Genomic DNA, 16,617 nt, shown 5'->3' with positions numbered 1-16,617 from the left:
GGCACCTGCGCCGCCTCCCGGACGCCTGGGTCCGCTTCTGCGGCCGCTGACCTCCGTCAGCCAGCGCCGGCCGCGCGCGCGGCTCCGTGGCTCCGCCCCCGCACCGGGCCCTTCCCCCAGACGCCCCCTCCCCACGTGCGGGCCCGCGGGTCGGTCCTTCTGCGGACGACGGGGTCCGGAGACGACCGTCAGGGGCTGGGGTGGGCCGCGCCGGGGGTGGGCCGTGGAGCCCCGACGCGACGGCGGCGCGAGGCTGAGCCTGGGAGAGGCTTCCAGAGGCTGCAGGACCCAAGGGGGAGGGACTCAGAGGCAGTGAGCGGGCGGGGACCCGGGCACCGTGGCACCGGAGCCGGCCCGCCAGAGGCTGTCAGACGTCTCTGGCCTGCGGTTCCCGTGGGAGGTGTCGAGGGATTGTGAAGAGGAATCTCCCAATAATGAATTCGGTGTCAGGGAACCCGCATCCCCTCCCCCCAACTACACCTTCTTCCCCAGCAGCCTCTGGCTCCTCTCCACAAACAATGCCGGGGACAGCCGTCCCCTTAGGACAGCGAAGGGAGCCCGACTCTCCCATCCCCAGCTCGGCTGGGATCACAGCCCTGCCCAGCACCAACAAGAGCCCTGGCCCCAGCCTGCTTTCTCTGCAGCTGCAGCAGGACAGCCCCAGGCAGGACAGTTGCATCTGACAGGTGCTGGAATCTCCACCTCCAAGGTCTCACCCTTCTCACCTCCTGCCTGAAGGCCAGCCCAGCCCTGGGTCAGGCCTTCTCCTTGACATGCCTGCAGCATTGTAGACACAGGCCAGTTGGGGTCTGGGTCCTGACTCAGAGAGGGGCAGATCAGCACCCCAAACCAGGCTGTTGGGAGAATTTGGCGGGAGTTGCACATATGAAACATGGCCTGATGCCTGATTCCCTGTGGTCCTGGACCAGTTGACAGGGCCAAGAGGGTGGCCTGAGGGCTGGGATGTAGCTCAGTGGCAAAGCGTCTGCCTTGCATTCGCAAAGCCCTGGATTCAACCCCCAGTTCCAAAAAAGACAAAAAAAAAAAAAAAAAAAAAAAAAGAACCCCCCCCCAAAAAAAAATAAGATTAAAAAAAAAGAGGGTGGCCTGAGGGTAGGGAAGGAGAAGTTTCAGGCCCAGGGAACCCCATAATCATGTCATTCCCTTAAGAGGTCTCCCATGAGGCTTAACGAGCAGGCCTGTGTCTGGCATGTGGGGCTCCCATAGGGGCCCCTAATTGCAAAGGCCTTTCTTCCTGCCTGCCACCTTTGATAATGACCAATTCCTTGGTACCTGCCAGGTCAGGTGCTGTGCTGGTCACTTTATAGATGGGGTTAGATTTATTATCCCCATATTACAGATGAAGAAACTGAGGTTCAGAGAAGCTGTGTGCCCCATCTGAGGTCCCAAAGTCTTAAGGTCCTGAGTCTGGGCTTCAGACCCATATTGGTTCCTGGATGTGTCCCAGTTCTTCCTCTTACTACCTCTGTGATTCTGAGCTGGTCATGTTGGTCTGAGTCTCTTATTTGCTCTCTAGGTTACTTCAGGATTAACTGTGACGCTATCCACACAGCTGTTCACACATAACTCAGTAAGTGCTCAGCAAACGGTTGCTGTGCTCCGTGTGAAGTTCTTAAGCATCCCTTCCTGGCCGCATGGGGAACAACTGTAAGTGATTCATCTTTGTATGTTCAGTGCCTAGCATATAGAAAGCACTACCAAAAAAAAAAAAAAAAAGTACAGCATACAGATTAGAAGACAGCTATCATCATTACTTTTACTGTTGTGTTTTGGGTTTGTTAAGGTAAACCCCTATGCCTGACATTTGCAGAGCCTGGGGCAAAAACAAATACAGGCCCACTCACAGAATATCAGAATATTTAAATATTTTAACTCACACTAGAAACATGTTAAATAAAATATATTCTGTTCTCCTACCTTGACAAATATACCTTCATCTAAATTTGAATTCAGAATTCTTGGATTCCTTCTGGGTCATGAACTGGTCCCTGCCTGCAGCCCACTCTTGTCTCTACCCAGCTCCAGTGCTACCCACACTCCACAAACAGGTATTCCTGAGCACACTGTTATGTGGCCCACCTTCAGGAGGACAGATTGAGGAAGAGGGCTGTACAGATTCTGGGAGTGGGCTTGAGGCCTTTGGGTCAGGGAATTCCTGAGCCCCAAGTATATGGTACATTCTTGTGTGGTCTAGAAGGGGTACCTGGGTTCCAGGTGGGCTACTGCTCAAGGACCCACAGATTCCTAACCCCACAGGGTGACATGTAGCAGGAGGAAAGCCAGAGCCTTCCCCTACTAGGTGAGGCAGAGCCCAGAAAGGGTCCAGAAGCCCCAGGTCAGTCACTGCTAGCCAGTGACCTTGGACAGTTCCTCAGCTGCTTCCTCTGTAAAATGGGCCAGCAGTTCTGCCTGCAGCCCAGGTTGATGGGAAGGTCCACATGGGAACAGAGATGTGCACCTGCCTGGGGTCCCCCAAGCCTAAGGATGAGGGCAGCAGGGCGGGCAGCCACTCTGGTGGGGGACGAGGATGCAGAGGCGTGGGACTCAGGCAGTCCTCCAGGAAGTCAGGCCTCTGAGGAGGATCCTGGGAGGAGGGGCCGCTGAGCCAGCAAAACTGCTGAAGCTCAGTCTAGGGGAGAGCTGGCGACAGCTTCACTGCAGCCGAAGCTGGCCTCCTTCCTGGATGCATGGCTGCCACAGAGCAGCTCTTGCCGGTGCCCCCGGCTGTGTACCTGCTCAGGTTTTTCCCTGGTGCCCCTCCTGCCACCCAAAGTCTTATTGCCTGGCTTATTGTGTAAAAGGGGGATGGCAAATATGCCTTCCCCATGGGCTTCAGGAAGCATGCAGCATGTGCTAGCTGCACAGTTCCTGTCATTTGTGTGGACGCCACCTCTGCAAAGTGCTGTGCTAGTACCTGACACCCCAAGAAGCTCAATGACCACGTGCCCTGGCCCCACTCCTGCCCAGCAGAGATGCTGGGGCTGCTCAGACAGGTTAGGGGCCCTGTCAGCTACTCCTGGGTTAGGGCACCTGTAGCCTTCCTTGCCCTCAGCCCCCTGCTGCACCCTGAGCCCCACAGAAAAGGCAACAGCTCAGGGCCTGGGGTCAAGGGGACCCACATACATCTGGCCACTTTCCCTCAGCCCATTTCTTCCTTCTGCTCTTAGGCTCCATTGTGGCTATTCCCCAATGTTGCCCCCAAGCCTGCTCTGAAGCTGCCTTTGGGAAGGTCATTTCTCCTTCAAGAGGAAGATGAGCAGGACATTTGAGGTGGAAGGGCTGCTTGGGGAGCAATCTCCCTGGCCAGGGGAGAGTTGGGTTGGACAGGATGGGCTTTGACCAGGATCTGGATGAAACTTGGGCTCCACCATGTTCTAGCTATATGCTTTCAACTGCAGTTCTATATCTCTGACTCCCAGTTTTCTTTCTCCAAATGGGAGTGCATCCTCCTCTGGAGAGTTATTATGAGGACCTGATACTTAGTGCTTTTAAAAGACTTTTCATGAGCTGGTAAGGTGACCCACTCCTGTAATCTCAGCAACTCAGGAGTCTAAAGCAGGAGGATTGCAAGTTCAAGGCCAGCCTCAGCAATTTAACAAGTCAATCTCAAAATAAAAATTGAAAAGGGGTGAGGATGTAGCTCCGTGGTAGAGCACCCCAGATTCCATCCCCAGCACCATACACATGTGTGTGCGTGCACATGCACGCACGCACACACATACACCGCAAAGGAAAAAAAATAAAAGACTCATCACAGTTTTGGTGGTTCTTCAAAAAGTTGAATATAGAGTCAACATATGACCCAGCAATTACACTCTTGGAAATACCCCACATGTCCACATAAATAAAATGTGGCCCATCCACACAATGGAATATTATTCAGCCACAGAAAGGAATGAAGCCCTAATATACAACACGAATGAACCTTGAAAACCATGCTGAATGAGAGAAACCAGCTGTGAAAGGCCACAGTTGCATGATTCCATTGATGTGAAATGTGTAGAATAGACAAATTCAGAGAGAAAGAAAGTGGATTAGGATTGCCAGGGGCTGGGTTTGGGGCGCTTGGTAGGTGTGGTTCTCCTTTGGGGATGATGGGAGTAGTGGTTGCACAATGTTGTTAGCGGACTAAATTACTGAATAGTCTTGCTTTATTTATCTATCTATCTATCTATTTATTTATTTATTCATTTATTTAAAACTCTGACACCCTCTCAGATTTTTGGGGAGGGGTACCAGGTATTGAACTCAGGGGCACTCGGCCACTGAGCCACATCCCCAGCCCTATTTTGTATTTTACATAGAGACAGGGTCTCACTGAGTTGCTTAGCACCTCACTGTTGCTGAGGCTGGCTTTGAACTCACAATCCTCCTGTCTCAGTCTCCTGAGCCACTGGGATTACAGGCATATGCCACTGTGCCTTGCTCGCTCCGTTTTTTTTTTTTTTTAAATATTTTTTAGTTGTAGTTGACACAATATCTTTATTTTATTTTTATGTGGTGCTGAGGATCAAACCCAGGGCCTCGAACGTGCTAGATGAGCTCTCTACCGTTGAGCCACAGCCCCAACCCTGCTCTCTCCATTTTTAAAAAATTCTTTTTTTTTTTTTTTTAGTTGTAGTTGTACAAAATACCTTTATTTTATTTATTTATTTTTATGTGGTGCTGAGGATTGAACCCAGAGCTGAGCCCGGGTTAGGTGAGCTGAGCCCCAGCCTCAGCCCTTCTCTCCTCTTTTTTTTAAGAATATTTTTTAGGGGGCTGGGGATGTGCTCAAGCGGTAGCGCACTCACCTGGCATGCGTGCGGCCCGGGGTTCGATCCTCAGCACTACATACAAACAAAGATGTTGTGTCCGCCGAAAACTAAAAAATAAATATTAAAATTCTCTCTTTCTCTTAAAAAATAAGAATATATTTTTAGTTATTGATAGACTTTTATTTTATATATTTATATATGGTGCTGAGAATTGAATCCATTGCCTCACACATGCCAGACAAGTGCACTACTGCTGAGCCCCAGCCCCAGCCTCAGCCCCGGAGTCTTGCTCTGCTGCCCAGGCTGGTCTCAAACTCCTCCAGCCTCAGCCTTCTGAGTAGCTAGGATGGCAGGCACACATCACTGTGCCTGACTAAACTGTTTACTATATTTATTTATTTGTTTTTAAATATTTTTTTGGTTGTTGATGGATCTTTATATTATTCATTTATTAATACGTGGTGCTGAGAATCAAACCCAGTGCCTCATACTTGAGGCAAGTGCTCTACCACTGGGCCACAACCCCAGCCCCTGAATTGTTCACTTTAAATGGTTAATTTATTTTTTGGTACGGGATTGAACTCAGGGTCACTCAGCCCTATTTTCTATTTTATTTAGAGACAGGGTCTCACTGAGTTGCTTAGCACCTGGGTTTTGCTGAGGCTGGCTTTGAACTCGTGATCCTCCTATCTCAGCCTCCCAAGTCGTTGGGCTTACAGGTGGGTCCATTGTGCCCAGCTGAAATGATTAATTTTTGCTATGTGAATTTCACACCAATTAAAACAGAAATACCCAGCACAAAGTCCCACATACAACAAACCCTCAAAGTACAGGTAAAGGTGCCAAAGCTGAAGAATTGGCGGGTAAAGGTTTAGAGGGAAGAATATCCTAGGTGCAGGCACAGGATGCAAGTGAGAGCCTGTTGTTTTGTGACCTATTGGGAGGAGAGACCAGGAAGCCACAGGGTAGGCAGAAGCCAGGTCCAAGAGCCTGCAGGGTACCAGGGACCCCTGAAAGCTCTGTGGGGTGGTAAGGCCAGACTGGTTTGTAAAAGACCACTCTACAATGCAGAGTGGTTGAATGGCCAGGCACTGTGTCTGTGGCCAATACCTGTAAGTTCAAAGCCAGCCTCAGCAACTTAGTGATGCCCTAAACAACTTAGCAAGACCATGTCTCAAAATAAAAAAAAGAAAAAGGCTGGGGATGTGGCTTAGTGCTAAGTATCTCTGGGGTTTTAATCCCTGGTACAAAGAAAAAAAAAGTAGGGGCTGGTGGTATAGCTCAGTAGTAGAGCTCTTGCCTAGCACATGTGAGGCATTGGGTTAGATCCTCAGCACCACATGAAAATAAGTAAATAAAATAAATATTGTGTCTATCTACAACTAAAAGAATTTTTTAAAATGTGGGTGTATGAACTGAGGAAGCTGTTATGCGGGGGCGTGGGGGCAAAGCAGAGCATCGGAAGAGGACAGAGATCAGTAGGAGGTGAAACCAGGAGCTGAATGGGGCATGGTGGCACATGCCTGTAATCCCAGCTACTTGTGAGGCTGAGGCAGGAAGACTGCAAGTTCAAGGCCAGCCTGGGTCACTTAGTGAGACCCTGTCTCAAAATAAAATAAAACAAAGGGCTGGGATGTCACTCAGTAGTAGAGCACTTGGTTAGCTTTAACAAGGCCCTGGGTTCAATCTCCTGTACTGGGGGAAAAACAAAATAAAACAAAAAAACAACAACAGTGGTTGAAGGGAAGAGAGAGGGAGGGTGATGTGTCCAGATCGCACCCAGCTGTAACACAAGTGGGCACTGTTCATGGAAGGGCAGACAGCAAGGAATTGCCTTGGCCATGGAAGGTGATGTCCTCTGTGTGGCTTATGAGGAGCTGTGTTTTTTTATTTATTCATTGGTACTGGGGATTGAACCCAGGGGCACTTTTGCCACTGAGTCACATCTCCAGCCTTTCTTATTTTGAGTCAGGGCTGCCCAGGCTGGCCTTGAATTTGCGATCTCTCTGCCTCAGCCTCCTGAGTCACTGGGATTGTATGTGTGCAACTGCACCTGGCAAGGGGTCACGTTTAACAGACAGCTGAATGTGTTTCAAGGGCTGAGGCTCCAGAAGCTGCTAGGACTGGAGACAGGATGGAAAGACCCCCAAAGAAAGGATGGCATTGGAAGCCATGGAGCTGGTGGCTGTGAGCCCCCAGGAATTTTGTGTTGCAGAGAGATTTCTGGAGGGTATTAGTCTCTGCAGGAAGGCAGAGAAAGATCTGGTGCCAGGACACTAAGCAAGGAAATGGAAGATTTTCAGGCGTGATGCTGTAAACCACTATACAGATGTGTCAAAAAGTGGGAGAAAAAGTATCCATTGGACTTGGCAAAGTGTAATGGCTGCTGACCTTGAAGAATTTTCATTGGCGAGCTGGAGGTAAAGTTGGGGAATGAGCAGGGGCAGGGAAGTGGAGCTAGCAAGAGGTGAGGACAGTTCTTTGAAGGGGAGAATAGAAAATATAAGGAGAGGATGTGGGGTTTCTTAAAAGACTAGAGGCTAGAAAGTAGAGGTGGGCATGGTATTAGAAAGGAGGGTTCCTGGGACCCAGAGTCTGGGTGGATGTGCCAGGGACTTGGTATCAGTCAAGAGGCCAGATCCACCTGTGTGGGCACAGGAAAAGGGGGTTGCAGCCAAGTCCACAAGTGTGGTGGTAAGAAACCCTAGGGAGCCTGTTTCAAGGGCTGAGGCCACGTGCTTGGGTTCAGAAGGCTGGAATGGAAAAGCAGGTATGAGGGTCTACAATTGTAAAGGGATCCCTGGGCTGAGCTAGGTGCACCAAGACTCAGAATGGGGCTGGATAGGTTTGAAAGATCCTGGACTAGGGCTGCCAGATCTAGCAAATTAAACTACAGAATAACCAGTCACATTTGAGTTTGTATAAGCAAGTAAGTTTTTGGTATAACTGTATCCCACTCAGTGTTTGGGATATATTTACAATAAAAAGATATTTGTTGCTTGTCTGAAATTCAAGTTCTGTAATTTGCTTGGCAATCCCAGCCTAGCATGGTAGAGCAGTGGGTCGGGGAGGACAAGGGGATGGCGCGACACTGACTGGGGCCCAAGCCTCAAAATGGGCAGCTGCGCCAGGGGGGCTGGGTGCCGAGTGAGCCTGAGGTCCGAGCCACGACTAGCATCTGCTCCGCCCCTAGGTTTTCTTGGAGTCCCCGCCCCAGTACTTTGGTCTCGTCCTCTCCTCCTACCGAGCCCATGGTCTCGCCCTGAAGATTCATCGATATCTCTACGCTCCTCCCCGGCCTCTATCGACTCGCTCCCGCTCCCCTCACCGTCCTGGACTACGGTAGAATGCGGAGTGCGTGTAAGGTACGGAGGCCGTGGGACGAGGGCCGGGAATCGGCTTATGGGTGGCTAGGAGGGCGCGGTCGGGGGAAGCTAGCCAGCAGAAGGAAGGCAAGACAGTCGGCGGAGTCTAGGGGATCTCGAGGGTCCAGACGGCCAACGCCCCCTCCCATCAGGTCTAGCCATCGGCCAGCTACGCATGCGCAGCCGTAGCGCTCGGGTTTCTCAGACTCCCGCCGCCTGCGCGTGCGCGGCCCGCCCCTGCGGCAGAGGTGCTCCGCGTGACTGCCCCCTGCCGACTGCAGACTGCTTGGCGTCCCCAATGGTCTCTCGCCTGCTGTGCGCGTCCCAGAACCTGTATGAGCCAGTTTCCCGGTCTTTAAAGTCAGATTAATACATATCTCTGAGCTCCGTGTGGACGCAGAGGGCATCCCCTAAATACTATTTTTCTCCCCTCCAGATGCTCTGAACTTTGCTCCTTGCCCATCAGCTCTTCGGCCCTGTACAGGCTATATTCTTCCCAGCAGCTGCACCATGAACACATCCCCAGGCACAGTGGGCAGTGACCCGGTCATTTTGGCTACCGCGGGCTATGACCACACTGTGCGGTTCTGGCAGGCCCACAGTGGAATCTGCACTCGCACTGTGCAGCACCAGGACTCCGTATCCTCCACCTGGGTGGTGGGCTGGATGGTGCTGGGCTGGATAACCAGGTGGGGTTGATGGCTTGGGGTGGGAAGTAGGCAGCAGCCCAAGCCATGTGGTGGAGGCCTTGGAGGACCCCTAGTCTCAGGGTTCCCTTCCCATCATCCTCCTTAACACACACAGCAGGTGAATGCATTGGAGATCACCCCAGATCGCAGCATGATTGCTGCTGCAGGTAACTGTGACTCTTGACCTCTGATCCCTGATCTCTAGCAGGTCAACCTGGGCATAACCGTTCTTCAGTTCAGCCTGTGTCTCTAGGTTACCAGCACATCCGCATGTATGATCTCAACTCCAATAACCCCAATCCCATCATCAGCTATGACGGAGTCAATAAGAACATAGCATCTGTGGGCTTTCATGAGGACGGCCGCTGGATGTACACAGGCGGGGAGGACTGCACAGCCCGAATCTGGGATCTCAGGTGTCGGGTGTTGGGCAGGAGGGGCCCACTATCCAAGGGTGAGGCGGGCAGGCCAAGGGACCATCTTTGGGTAGATTCTCTCCAAGAAGAGGCTAATCCAGGGGGGTTTGTGTGGGTGATTTATGGAGGGAAGGAGAAAAGCAGGTTGGAGGAAATTGCATCCAAGAACTAGCTCTGCCTTGAGGCAAGGGGACAGGCTTTCATCCCCTTTGTCAGTCACTGGTGTCAGGCTACTGCCTGGAGTGAAGGACCGAACCTCACAAGTGTTCCCTATAAGGTAGCTCCCATCATCAGGGCGACAAGAGAGGGCATCTGGTGGGGTACCAACAGCATCCACCAGAGACAGTGTGTAACCTCATCCCCACAGGTCTCGGAACCTGCAGTGTCAGCGGATCTTCCAGGTGAATGCACCCATTAACTGTGTGTGCCTGCATCCCAACCAGGTGAGGGGTGATTACTCATGGGACTGGGCACAGTAACGGTTTTGCCACACCTCACCTCCCCTGCACCCCCAGGCAGAGCTCATCGTGGGTGACCAGAGCGGTGCTATCCACATCTGGGATCTGAAAACAGATCACAATGAGCAGCTGATCCCTGAACCTGAGGTCTCCATCACATCTGCCCACATTGACCCTGATGCTAGCTACATGGCAGCAGTCAATAGCACTGTGAGTCCTGGAGGGGAATGCAGAGGCAGGGGCAGCTCAGCACCCAGCCACCTATCCCCTGCAGATGGATTCATTCCCTGGTGTTCCTTAGGCCCCTTCCCCAGTTTCTAACACCCATCCATCCCCCAAAGCCATGAACTTGGGTACCATTTTTAATGTCCCCCTCATTGCCTGCCGTAGCCCTCTCAGGCCAGGTTCCTCGGTCTCTAGAATCTCTCAAGGCTGACCATTTTCTTCTTTTCTCCCTGTCACCTCCTGGCCTGAGTATCCTAATACTGTTAGCTTCTCTGTGGCTTCCCTTCCTCTTCTCTGACTTCCCTTGGTCCCCTGATCCATCTCCCTCAGCTAGATCCCAAGAAGCCCCTACTCCTGCCCAAAGCCAGTGGAATGCTGAGGTTCAGTTCTTGCTCTCCAATTACATTTTTCTCCCTTCACTTCACTTAGATTCCAATGCCTCACTTGTCCACACCCCAGTCCTCCCTCCTCACAGCCTTGGCCTGAGGCACTCTGAGTTCTTTCCTCTCCTTTCCTTCTGCATAGCTCCATTGGCCAGCAGCCAAGGTGTATGTGAGTCCTTGGCCAGCATGGCCTCCTACACTTGGCTGGCTGGACATGGCCCTTGTTTGAGGTCAGGCTTCACAGGGGCCTCATATAGGAAGGACCCAAAATGCCAGCCTGCATGCCCTGGCCCAGGACTCTTGTGTATGTTGATCCCTAGTGTTGGTGGATCTTGGGTTCAGGTCTAGCCCTCAGAGCGTTCTCTGAGACTCAGGGTTTCAAGTGACTTCCTTCTTGCCCTATAGGGAAACTGTTACGTCTGGAATCTGACAGGGGGCATTGGTGATGAAGTGACCCAGCTCATCCCCAAGACCAAGATACCAGCTCATACACGCTATGCCCTGCAGTGCCGCTTCAGCCCTGATTCCACGTGCGTGTAGGACCTGGTAACCCAGGAGGGGATCTGCCTGTGACTGGGCGAATGATGGATCTGGCCTAATGCATGGCAGGAGGTTCAGGTGGGGATGGCTATTGTATGACACCCCATACTCTAAACCCATCCTAGGCTCCTTGCCACCTGCTCAGCTGACCAGACATGCAAGATTTGGAGGACATCCAACTTCTCCCTGATGACAGAGCTCAGCATCAAGAGCAGCAATCCTGGGGAGTCATCTCGAGGTTGGATGTGGGGCTGTGCCTTCTCAGGGGACTCTCAGTACATTGTTACAGGTGAGCCTTGTTTTCCTGCTTTGGCCTCCAGAGTGGCTCATGACAGCTGCTGCTGCTCTTCTGCCTTAAGCTGTCCTGGCTCTGAGCTTTTGCCTAATCCCTCCTTGCAGCTTCCTCTGACAACCTGGCCCGGCTCTGGTGTGTGGAGACTGGAGAGATTAAGAGAGAGTATGGTGGCCACCAGAAAGCTGTCGTCTGTTTGGCGTTCAATGACAGTGTGCTTGGTTAGCCCTTGCCCCTCAGGATCACAGCCAGCAACTGGGCAGCTGGGACTGCCTGGTGCAGTGGCTGTAGCTTGTTGGACCTGTATACTACTCAGGTCAGAGTGAAACTCTGAGACTAGCCTTTGCCCACCATGCTAGCTGGACTGACTGGGCTACCCCTCCCTCTTGCCAGGCCTGCCCAATTGCCCACTGACTCAGGACGTACATGGCTGGGCTGGGAGAGCCTGCACTCCCATCCGGGATGTGGGCCTTATGGGGTTTAGAGTTTCTGAGAGGACCCAAGCTGGTGCCCACCTGCCAAGTCATGTTCCTCCTCCCCCTCCTTCTCCTTTCTGCCCCTGTTCAGGGCCCAAAGACCCAGAGACCACCACCATGGCCAGGTGGAATTGTTTATTAGTCCCTGTCAGCAGCTTCCCTCCAGGTGCTGGTGACACAGCCAACTTAACTAGCCTGTGGGACCATGGGTAGTCCATGGGGCAGTGGCCAGGCTGGGCCAGGCAGAGGGCTTAGTCTGGGAGGTAATAAAAGCAGACAGACACACAGATGTTGCTTGGGAAGCAGATGTCAATGCAGAGATAGATCAGCCGCTGCCTCTGGGGCCCTGGGTGGGAGGGAGACTCATGAATTTCCAAAGCACTCCTACGCAGTTCTGTAGATTGTTCTGCAGGAGCCACACAGCTCCTCCACACATCCTGCCCCAACTCACCCTCAGCTTGACGGGCCCAGTAGATGGGGGTCTTTGCACAAAGGTGCTGCACTGAAGCCCCCACCTGGGCAGGATCCACAGTATGGCTCCCAAGCACTGCCAGCAGCTCCTGGGCATGGTGGGTGTCATGACCTTGGCTGAGAGACCCTTGGGCCTGCAGAAAGGCTGTGGTGGACTATGGCATGGGGGTTTCCCTCCTCCTGGCTGGGCAGGTACTCACATCCCACACCCACCTGCCAGCCCCACCTTCTACTTTTGTCAGCAGCCTCATCTAAGGGAAGATAGAGCTTTCTGTTTCCCTGAAACCAGAGCCCCAGCTGGGCCACACACAGGACCCTTTGTCTGGCCCCTGGCCTGGTGGTGGAACCATGCTCACCCTGGAGGTGTTCATCAGCAGCTGCAGGGTTTCCCGATCTCGGGCCTCCATCAGGCGGAGAAAGCAGGCCTGGTGCTCTGCAGGGCGGTAACAGATGCAGCCCTGGGGAGGCAGGTGGGTGAGGCAGGGCCACCCCAGCACCTATGGATTGATCCCCTCCCCACCCACTCACGCTCTGCCCGTCGAACAGCACTGCCCAGCTGCGGTTGCTCTGAGGTGGAGTCACTATAATGGTTGCCATATTCTGGGCCACGTCCACGATGGTGGTTTGATTGGACCAGGGCACTTGGGGGCTTGGGAAGGTCAGCCGGAGCATCTGCAGCAATGACTGAGAATGGGAAGTGGGAGTTTAGCTGGGCAGGCTGAGCAGCCCCATAGGCCCCTATCCCTGGGCTGCAGCATTTCAACATCATGTGAATGGGCCTCTCCACCCTCTGGTACTCTGCTATAAGGCCAGTATTAGGGCCTACTTTGGGTCCTGGCTCCACTGGAAGACCAACCTCCCTGACCCTTTCCCACTGCCCATGTCCCTGGGCCTCAGGTGGGGCTCACCTTGGAAGGGCTATGAGCAAACCCAAGAAGCCCTCCAGCCACAGCCCCTGCAGTAGCCAGTGCCAGCAGCAATAACAGCAGGCTTGCAGCTCTCCAGCCCCAGTGGCAGGGCTTGGTCTTCACCTGGGGGCATACTGCAGTCAGTGAGGCTATTGAGTTAGAGACCAGGGAGCAGGTTTGCTTAGGGAAAAGAGGGGATAAGGTGGGGTAGATGGTGGTACTCCTGTCCCCTGCCCTGGACATCCCCAGTTTTTTGTCCCAAGAATGATAGAGGTACTCACCTCTGCAGGCCCAGGCCTGGGGCTCTCTGTGTGGCTGCTTCCTTGCTCCATGCTGCAGCCCCTGCCGACAATGCACTGATTGTTTGCAGCCCCTTGGAGGAGTTGGCCTGGAAAACCTCAGGATGACTCTGATGAGCCAAACAACTGCCTCCTCCCCAGCTCAGTATCTGATGTCCAGGTCAGAGCTAGGACAGCCCTCTCTCCCACTGAGGATGCCAGTCATCAGGCCTGGCTCTTGACACCTATCTTGTACCAACAGAACAATATGAGGTCTGCAGGCTTCAGTGGGAATCTTGTCCAGCTGATTCATTGCAGGCAGCCCAGGCCCAGCCAAATGATTCTGTCTGGTTGGAACAGATTTGATGTCTTAGAGTCTGTTTCCAGTTCAGTTACCTGCAGACTCCCAGAGGTGGGCATGGTCCCTGGCACCCAGGGAGCCATCATTAAATACAAACTGTTCAACAAATACAGACTGTTGCCTATTCATTGTCACTAGTATACAGATGGGCACTGCTTCCCTCCCCTCCTGGTGCCTATCAACAGCTTCCCAGCCCCCTCCAATATCACACAGGGCTTTGGGCATCCTTTAGAGTGCGTGCCTGGGATGCGAGAGTTCCAAGCTGGGTCACCAACTGGCAGCCTCCTGGAGTTTCCCACCTGCCAAGGATGGTTAGGTCGGGTGTGTGCCCCAGGGTGGCTTATTTCTGCTCACTGCCCTAGTCCTGGTCTCTCTTCAGCCATCTGATGCTTGGTAACTCAGTTGTGTGTGCTTTTCACAGTTTCACCCTTTGACCCTATCCTGCTCTGGTTTTGTACCCTGCTTTTCCTGATCCTCAGAACCTACTCTGTAACAGGCCCGAAATGGGGTGAAGCTGCAGTGCTCTGGAAGGCTCTGGAATTGGAATCTCAGACTGGCCTTTTCCTTTCAGACCTCCCATCCTGCCCCCACCTGCGGCTAGATAGTGGCCACCGGCCACCTTGGTGTTGCTACACACGTGAAAGGAAGGAAGACCCAGTCAGCATGGGTTTGAGAGTTTAATGTGCATTTGGGTTCACACAGTGCAAGGGGCCAGAGATGGGGTGCACACAGGCTCCCAGAAGAGGGAGGCATTGCTGGCTGCTGCACCTGCCATGTGCTCCTGGTGTGGGTGACAATGCCCTGACAGGCCTGCTCAATATCCAGACCCACCTTGAGCCGACCTTGCAGAGCCAACGTCAGCACCACCAACCTTACAGGCATGGCCCCAGCCCAACCACCTTGGCCAGGAGCAGCTGCAGGGATGGAATACCCTTTATTGCTCTGAGAACTTGGTGAACAGATTAAGGAGTACCATGACCACAAGGCTGGGAGAGAAGCCACTGGGTGCAGGGCAAGGCACCAGGAAGGAGTCAGCAGAAAGGAACAGCTTCCCAGCTCTGCCCTGCAAATGCTGCTGAGTCTGCTCAGCAGGCTGCTAAAGGTCAGCAAACCAGTGAACAGACAGAAAAGGCCAGAGCCCCTGTCAAGAACCCCTGGCTGGCTGGTGGGCTCTGCCAATCCTCCCACTGGCCATCAACAAGGGAGTCCAGGGCCAAGAGAGGTGGTCTCATGGGCTACTGATATCTAACCCCCACTCAAACCCAGGAGACAGGAGGATAGGAAAAGACTGGATGCTTTGTAAAAGAAATTCCTATTCTTAGGGACCTCTCTCCTTCCCCACCAAGAAGGTGCCCCAGATGACAGGCAGTCCTTGAGTAGTACATGCCTTTAGCTGTGCTGCTGCTTGCAGGGCATGCAGCCTTCAGTGGGATTTTCTCTATGAGACATTTAAAGATTCAATTTACCACTTGACAAAGTTGTTCACAAGTTGAAAAAAATTATTATTTTTGGTACCAATGCTGCTCTGAGCTCCCTGTATAGCAGCCCAGACTGCAGCAAAGGCATCCATGCCCACTTGGCCCCTCAGCCGACAATACACTCAGTCTGAGTCACCTGGGTTTAAATGCACACTTGAGATAGCCGAGGTTTAGCTGGGCTGATTTTACAGAACTGGGCAGCTGTATATGAGGAGCCGCAGCCCTGAGCATTTGAAATGGAACAGACAATTGTGACATCAAAGTGGTTTTCAAGGAAGCAGGGGAGGGTGGAGGGTGGTAAGGGCAACACCCCACACCTAAAACACAGGGTGACACCACTTGGGAGTAGCCCCTTCCTCCATTCCCGCCTTGCAGGTGAGGAGCTGGGACACAGCAGCTGCTCCTCTGCTGCATGACCATGCAGGGTGGGGGTTAGAAGCCTGGTCTGTTCTGTACAAATGTTTCACAACAGTCACAATAATCAGCCCCATTGCCCCTCTGCCCTTCAAGGGGGCTTAATCCCTGAATAAAATTTTCTGTCAAATACATGACACACTCCTAGACCTGCCTCATTATTATCAGCAGGGCCTGAAGTTACCTGAATCCTGGACAGATGCTATGCCTGCCCTTGCCAACACATCCAAGGCCCAGGACCTATCCCCACAATGCCCTCAAAGATTAAAAGTGCATCTTAAAATATAAGCATCTGTAAACAACATTGCCCCCGGAACATTTACTTACAAAACTAACAAACACTTTTGCTTAACTCCAATTACACTCTGTGGTCACCTACATGAGTGGATGCCTAAGCTCCACCTATTGATTTGGTTAAGTGATTTTGAATTTCTTTTTTTATTCTGGAGATTAAAGACACTAAATCTTTAACCTTGAAGGGCGGGCAAGAGGTCGGCTATGCTGTCAACATAGAAGTCAGGAACCATTTTCTTCTTAGACATGCAGTCACTTTCCTGATTACTCTTCACATCCTCGAGTGTAGAGACTCCAGTCAGGGTCAGGATGGTCTTCAAGCCACAGGTGACGCCCAGGAGGATGTCTGTGTCCAGACGGTCCCCCACCATGACGGTGCGTTCCGGGTTGATGCCGTACTCCTGGGACACGCAGTCGAAGATGAAGCGGCTGGGCTTCCCAATGATGTCGGCCTGACGTTGGGCGGCCATCTCCACCGCTCGAACCAGACAGCCGGTACCTGCGGGGCAGAAGGAAGGAAGGGGCCAAGGGATCAGAGGGCGGAGAGGGGCCGCAGTCCGCCCTCTGGCCTCCCGCCCCGGGGCGCACGGACCCGCGATGAAGTGGCCTTTCTCCAGGGGTAGCCGGTTGTCCATGTTGGTGCCCACAAGCAGGCAGCCGGGCTGCTGCAGATAGCGCACAGCCTTGGTGAGCTTCATGTAGCTGAAGTGCGGGTCGAAGCCCACCACCACAGCGCCCACGTCCGCCTCCAGCGGCTCGGCTAGCCAGTCGGCTGGGCTGTCGCCCCGCAG

The 16,617-nt window shown here is 52.9% G+C and overlaps 3 protein-coding genes across 8 annotated transcripts in view; 1 reads left to right on the top strand and 2 right to left on the bottom strand.

The window, feature by feature from the left end:
* The first annotated feature begins 7,995 nt into the window (after positions 1 to 7,995).
* Positions 7,996 to 11,909, top strand: Mlst8 (MTOR associated protein, LST8 homolog). Of its 6 annotated transcripts, none has more exons than XM_048789355.1 (9): positions 7,996 to 8,143; positions 8,580 to 8,782; positions 8,951 to 8,999; positions 9,086 to 9,248; positions 9,616 to 9,691; positions 9,764 to 9,916; positions 10,720 to 10,844; positions 10,980 to 11,143; positions 11,254 to 11,909. In XM_048789355.1, the coding sequence occupies exons 2-9, from the start codon at positions 8,654 to 8,656 to the stop codon at positions 11,370 to 11,372; spliced, it is 978 nt and encodes a 325-aa protein (XP_048645312.1). In that variant the 5' UTR covers positions 7,996 to 8,143; positions 8,580 to 8,653; the 3' UTR covers positions 11,373 to 11,909. The 6 variants fall into 6 exon arrangements, with proteins under 6 accessions (XP_048645312.1, XP_048645311.1, XP_015346383.1 ...); XM_048789354.1 differs by having other exon boundaries at positions 9,068 to 9,248; XM_015490897.2 differs by having other exon boundaries at positions 8,948 to 8,999; positions 9,068 to 9,248; positions 9,616 to 9,649.
* Positions 11,744 to 14,188, bottom strand: Bricd5 (BRICHOS domain containing 5). Its single transcript, XM_015490900.2, has 5 exons — positions 13,002 to 14,188; positions 12,622 to 12,777; positions 12,450 to 12,551; positions 12,074 to 12,227; positions 11,744 to 11,968 (listed from the first exon to the last, which is right to left on the bottom strand). Exons 1-5 carry the CDS (start codon positions 13,242 to 13,244, stop codon positions 11,874 to 11,876), a joined length of 750 nt encoding a protein of 249 aa, XP_015346386.1. The 5' UTR covers positions 13,245 to 14,188; the 3' UTR covers positions 11,744 to 11,873.
* A 116-nt stretch (positions 14,189 to 14,304) lies between these two features.
* LOC125612398 (phosphoglycolate phosphatase) overlaps positions 14,305 to 16,617 on the bottom strand; it is a 7,535-nt gene continuing 5,222 nt past the window's right edge. The window contains exons 3-4 of the mRNA XM_048790060.1: positions 16,419 to 16,616; positions 14,305 to 16,325 (exon numbers count right to left, since the gene is read on the bottom strand). Coding sequence (XP_048646017.1) covers positions 16,000 to 16,325; positions 16,419 to 16,616 — 524 coding nt within the window. The 3' untranslated portion in view covers positions 14,305 to 15,999. The remainder of the gene's footprint in view (positions 16,326 to 16,418; position 16,617) is intronic.

Source organism: Marmota marmota, unplaced genomic scaffold (assembly GCF_001458135.2).
Source record: "Marmota marmota marmota unplaced genomic scaffold, marMar, whole genome shotgun sequence".
Lineage (NCBI taxonomy): Eukaryota > Metazoa > Chordata > Mammalia > Rodentia > Sciuridae > Marmota > Marmota marmota.
Note: the sequence above shows the minus strand (reverse complement) of the source record. Positions and strands in the feature narration are given on the sequence as shown.